A 6,478-nucleotide genomic window follows, 5' to 3' on the forward strand; every position below is an offset into this window, starting at 1 on the left:
AGAATGACCCAGAATTTAGGCTTGATCACTTGAACTTCTTCAGCGAGCCCAGAAATTATTAAATAATTGATGTCTTTTGCTTGCTTTTAGTTAATGATTTTGCTTTGAATGTCATTTAAATTATGCTTCCTTGTTGATTTAAATTGGATATGGTATATTTGTACCATGAATCATGTTCTATATCTAAAATAGTATATTGTATTATATTTGAAAATTTTTATGTCATGTTGGTTCTGCCATCATATCTGGTATGAAACTAGATGTTCCCAGGGGGTACACAGATAGATGCTCATGTGCTAAATTGATACTATGTTGAAATTATTAGTTTATTTTCATTTGTATCCCTCAAACTTACCTCAATTTCTGTCACAGTACTTCTCTTGCTCTCCTTTGAATTTCTTTTCTTCAGACTTATGCATTACGACAAATCCATATCTAAAATTGTTATTGCATAGTGTTGTAATGCTGGCAAAACTGTATGCTTGTATAGGCATTACAATACTTAGTTCTCACAGAAGTTAACAATATCATCAGCATTTTATATATGAGAAAATTGAGAGGGATGGAGTTTGAAATGGACGCTATAGAGTAATTGCACCCTAGCTCAGAATTGAGTATAATAAATGGTTACTTATTTAGAGGTAGACTCATAGATCATAGTCCTCTGCTCAAGTGGGGAACAGGAAGTGAATCCAACAACTGGGAGAGAAAGCATACACAAGCTTTATGGCTGCATTTATAGTATAAGAGACCACACTCAAGTGGGTTGGTACCTTAAAGGCTATTGGCTGTAGGAATTTCCACAGCACCAGGCTTATCTCTACCACATTGGTTTAAATCCAGAGTGTCACCTATCTAACCATAGTGTGTCCTCATAAAATAGAATGATTGAGTCTAAAATAGGCTACCCACTGTCTTCAGATACTAGAATTATTTTATTCGATACTCCTTATCTCAGAACAGGATTCACCTAAGAATACTATACAAAGCATGAATATGAGAAAAATTGCTTTGTTTATGTTTCAGTCCATGCTTATAAGGTAATTCTTATTTTTATGCAACTACTTCTTATGGCCATGCTTAAATTTTTGGCTTTTCTATCTATTATTTTATCCAAGAGAAAAATGCATTTTAAAATTATGTGTTTATGTTCTTGTATGTATGGACTATATAGTAGATGCATTTATATGTCTTCATTAATGTGTATATTTATTGATGTGTATGTATGCATATATACATGTACGCACATACAGACTTTTAGAGATGGAGGGAAATTGATTTTATTTAAGGAGGCTTCTGATGTTTGTTTTCAAAATTGTGTGAAAACAAAGCTTTAATTAATACACAAACGGTCAACAGCACCTTTTTATAGCTTTCAAAAACTAACAGGATCAAATGTTTACCTTATAGTAAAGATAAAATGATGAGATTACCATAGTAACCTGCCAGTGACTCAAAGCTGGGGCTGAAAGGTGCTGAGGCCCACTCCACTCTCCTGCTTCTTGTTCACCTCCAGCGTTCTGCCTCATTGCCTTGTCCCCTTTGAAAACTAATCATAAATCTCTGCAGTCTTTCCCAACACTCATTTTCCTTTTCTCCTATTTCAGCAACAGTTTCACAAACATAGTCTCCAAGCTATGTCTAATCAGTTTTCTGTATAGGAATAAAAGATTTCAGAAAACATAGCTGAGCTTTTCTCAGTTAATGATAGCCAAAGATTATGTTATGTAGAGTTTATAATCAAATGTGATTGTGAAAATGCCTTTATTCCATGGTGATCAACCATCATGACTTAATATCTCTAAAAATATTATTTTCTTCCCTTTTTCTTTCCTGCACCGACTTCCTGGAAGTACTTCACAGACTGTGTTGAATAATAACTAAATGGCAGGCAAACCGATGAAACTCCCAAGTTTTCCCCTTGATATTTTCACTTCCATAATCTCTGTAATTCAGCCATTCATGCTGTGACCTTTCATGTAAGACGAGCAATAGTAGAAATGTGTTTGACTGCAAGACAAAATCAGGATGACTCCCTTGTGTTTTAAAACATATTTAATTTTGCATGTATTTTCTATCCATAACAGGGCAAAGTCTAGAGTTATTTTATTATTTAGTTTAATATTTTCATTTTTCATAGTCAATCACAAAACAAAGTAAAACCAACTGTTTTTTAAAAATACTATTAAAAGCTATGTCACTTAATGTAGTAAAGCCAAGTGTTCACATTATTTTAAAAATTCATTTTTTGGTACACCCATGTGTAGAAGATAACTTTTCTGTTGCTACCTCAAATACAATATATGGTATTAGTGTAAAGTGGAGAGACTATCAACACAGCAGTGGTTTGAGTTTTTTTTCTGTATATTTATGTAAAAGCAAATAATGTATTTACAACACATTCTTTTAATTTTGTTCATGTGCATTTATTTTGGATACTAATATGTGTGAAAATTTACTGTGAATCTTCCTAGTATTTCAAACTGCATTAATAATACAGTCCATTTTATGAGAAGATCTGAACACTCTGTGATTTGGTAAACCATTACACTGTTCTTCATTCTTTATTTCCCTAATTTTTTATGATTTTATTGCACTATACATTTCTCTCCATTCCCCTCTCCTCTACCCCTATTTTACCTAAATATTTTTTGATCACACAAAGAGATGATATTTTTCAGAACATATTAAATATTCTGATATCCCCACCCTCAATTGTAACATGAAAGGGCCTGCTTGTTGGGGTTTCTGTCCTACCCTATACCCTACAACTGGCAAGCCCCAAAGAAAATCACACAGAGGACTCCATAAGATTATAAACTGATTGACCCATTAGCTCAGGCTACTTATTAGCTCTTATAGCTTATGTTAGCCCATTATTTTTATCTATGTTAGCCACAAGGCTCAGTACCTTTCTCAGTGGGGCAGCTTGCATCTTGCCTCTCCGGTGGTCTGGGCAGAACTGGTGAGGACTGGGCTTACACCTTCCTAGCATTCTCCTGTTCTATTTCCTGTCTGGTTTACCCGCCTATACTTCCTGCCTGGCAAATCAGCATTTATTTAAACCATGATTGATAGATTACAGACAATTCTCCCGCACCACTCAATTTTTATGCTATTTGAGAATAAATTTTGTAAACCCATTCTCTAAGGGTGTATTATACTCTCATCCTACTCCAGTGATCAAAGTTTTTCTCCATAGAGGTCCACAGATTATAACCACCCTACCTGCATGAATGAGCAGGCTCTCAGAATAATTTGCTTTTTCAGATAATAAGTTGGCAATGTAAACATGAAGGTCCTGGAGAATTCAATGATGTGTTTGATACAGTGAGTGCCAACTCATAGCCATTAGTTAACTGTTTACTTTGTCCTGAAATTAGAGCTTTATTATAAGGTGCTCATTATATTTTCTTCTTCCTTCCCAGGTAACCCATTAGCCACACAAAAATCAAGTAATCCTCAAGACTGAGATCATGGAGACACACATAGAAACTTGACTCCTGCATTGAACTCGAAGATTTTTATACCTCTTAGAAGAGGGGCTTTTAAGCCTATTTTAAGGGATTCCATGGCTTGCTATCAGCTTCTTATTGAAATCAAGACTTTAAAAAAACTCTGAAGTGAACTTTGTGTCCTGAAGAAGACTGCATCAGCTGTCAACTGTGCTTAGCTAATTGCACTTCTGAGGGAAGCAGACACTGCTCTCCACAAAGCTGGTGCAGAGTGGATGTTCTGGAGGTAACACCAGAGACTGCCACCTGTAAGGTTCCTGGCTTCAGCTGTGACTGTTCTTGTTTCTGAAGCTGTCTCCCAAGTGCACTGTCCTGTCATGGATGTGTTCCTGGGTTCTTTGTTCACTGTCTGATAGGACTGTTCACAGCTTTGATGATGTTTCCTTTGCGAACTCCTCTGGCATGGCGCAGATGGAGACAATTGTACTGGTATTCTAATCTTGAAACACTGAGAGCCTACATGCTTTAACATCTCACACTTGTCTTTGAGAAAGGGATGGAAGTGTTTCTCCATTGATAATGATAATCATTGGCAAGTCACCGTGATCTGAATACATCAGTCATATAAGAATGTATAGACAAGCTGACATGTTTCCCCAAGGCTAACACATCACTGCTGCTCTCTGTCGGTTAGAGAGATAGCAGCTAGGATTGGATTCCCATTACCACTGCACAGGACTCTGTGCCTAGCACATACCTTCCCTTCCAGATTTTATAAGTATTTTTTTTCTGTTTTCCTTTTCTTTCCTTCACAGAACTCATCAGTGTGTAGTAAGTTAGTTGGTAGCCTAACCATGCCACCTACTGCCAGGGATGCATGTGCTTTTCTAATTTCTCATCACTTATTTTTATTCTAGTATTTTCTTAAACTATCCTCTCTGTCTCATTTTAAGACTGTCTCTTGCTTGATTCCAATGACTGCTTGAATGCTTATATATTTGTTCAGTCTGTGGATAGGAAAAATTGTTCATTTTTCTTTTACTTCAAAGTCTAAATACTTGCTTATCATTCCTTCATTCATATAATTTCATGGGCCAGTATTTTGTCAATATTTTCTTAGCCATCTTAAACCTTGTGAGTTTTAGTTCTTCAGGAATGTCTTACAAATATTTAAAGGCCTTAAACATTGATTTACCTTTTTCTAAGTTATTATAGAATGTATAATTTTATACTGCATTTATTTTGTTTTACTTTTGACTGGAGGGAGAGAATACTGGGTACTGAGTTACAACTATGTAATAATACTGTGTAAGCCTGTAGTTGGAAGGAATGTAAAGGCAAAAATTTTTCATGTCTTAATTATTTCATCCTGATCTAAAGATGCTTCACAGGTCATCCTATTAGGTGGTCCATCATTTTGGTAGAAAAAATGAAGGTATTTTGGACTTCTTGTACTGGTAAAACTCACAAACAATGACACTTAGCCTTTTGGTTTCTGTGATGGAGGCTCACATATTCTAGAAAAATTTTGTGTTAGTCTGTAGTGATATTCAAATATTTAGACACTAACCAGGCCCTTTACTTGGAAGAACAACTTAAAGTATAAAATCTGCTAAAAATTAAAATGGAAAACTATATTTTATAATACTGTGCTAAAGTCAACTGCCTCATAAATACATGGAATGAAGTGCTTTCTGCCTCCCTTTTAATTGTGCATAAAACCAATTAGGTAGTCTCAAGTGGGTTTTGCAATAGATCAAGGTTATACAGAGTTGAAATGAAAGGAATAACTGTTGTGCTGAACTTTCTATGTCAAACAAAATATCATTAATTTCTTTGAAACAAAATGGAAAACTATATCATTTTAGACATCATGAATTTATCCTAGGTTTGTTTGAAATTATTAATCATGCTTCTCATTTTGAAAACTATGTCATTTAAAACAGTGCTGGAAATTCTGTATTATAGAAAAGTGTAATACATGCATATCAATAGAAAAAATAAATGGAATTTCAAATATATGAACTAGATTATTCCCAGTAGATTAATGTTGTGATTATTCAGAAAAAAAGTGAATAAAATTGGAATATAAAATCGACTCCCTTTCACATGTACAGTTTGGAGAATCTGATTTCTTGTGTTCTGTTTTTAAAGCACCTTAATTAGTAACCAATACAATTTCAAATTTAGAAAAAAAGTGATAAATTCTTTAATCATCTTTTAATAAAGTTCTGTGCTAAACTTTCAATTTACATAAGGTTCTGATATTTGACCTACTTCTTAGGAACCATGAAATCAATACATTGACACTTGTGATACTCACCTGAAAGTCAACGAGAAACACAAATGCAAAATTCATCTCACAATGAAATTTGCAATCATTGCTTATCTTAGGAAGCACACTAGAGTAGAACAATGTATCAATGCCATGTCTCAAATATCTTTGAAGATGCCTTTTTATTCTGACATTGTTTAAAATTAACAAAAACTACAGAAGCTAGCACAGGAGTCTCTGCTTCTTTGTCATCTTTCCCCCAGGGATAACATCTTTCAGAATCGTAATACATTCTCAAACATGGAAGTTCACATTGGTGAAATTCTATAAGCTCAATATTTACATTTTTGTCAGTTTTCACAAGACCTATGCATATATATTCTCATCTTTTTAAAACACACGGCTGCCATTTTGCGGTAGGATACTGGAGTGTGCATTAGATGGGAGGTGACTATAATGGCCAATAAGTGACTGGTTGTGACAAATCTAAAGTTCTTAGTTTTAGAATAATATCTTATAACTTTATTTTACTTTTTTGTATTTTCTTTTTGCTGCTGTGACAGAAAATTTAACTTTGGACAGAATTCTTAATTATTTTAAACTTGGTATCATTTTAAATTTGCAGTAAGAAGTCTGAGAACTATGGCTGAAATGGAAAAGCTTTTTTCCTCCCTGGGATTTACCTCCTTTATAAAGTGTGATTATAGCACAACTTAGTACAGTTAATTAATTTATGTCTTTTTGTATC

The 6,478-nt window shown here is 34.3% G+C and overlaps 1 protein-coding gene across 5 annotated transcripts in view; it reads left to right on the forward strand.

Annotated features, from left to right (window-relative positions):
* Tafa2 (TAFA chemokine like family member 2) overlaps nucleotides 1-5,553 on the forward strand; it is a 448,779-nt gene extending 443,226 nt beyond the window's left edge. For all 5 annotated transcript variants that reach the window (XR_014999804.2, XM_085683417.2, XM_048418687.3 and 2 more), the window contains one exon: nucleotides 3,429-5,553. Coding sequence is in view for 4 of the 5 variants with exons in the window: in XM_085683417.2 (XP_085539543.1) it covers nucleotides 3,429-3,440 (12 nt within the window). In the remaining variant the exon portion in view is untranslated. The remainder of the gene's footprint in view (nucleotides 1-3,428) is intronic.
* Nucleotides 5,554-6,478: the final 925 nt, after the last annotated feature.

The sequence above is a fragment of the Myodes glareolus genome, chromosome 26, assembly GCF_982192425.1.
Source record: "Myodes glareolus chromosome 26, mMyoGla1.1, whole genome shotgun sequence".
Lineage (NCBI taxonomy): Eukaryota > Metazoa > Chordata > Mammalia > Rodentia > Cricetidae > Myodes > Myodes glareolus.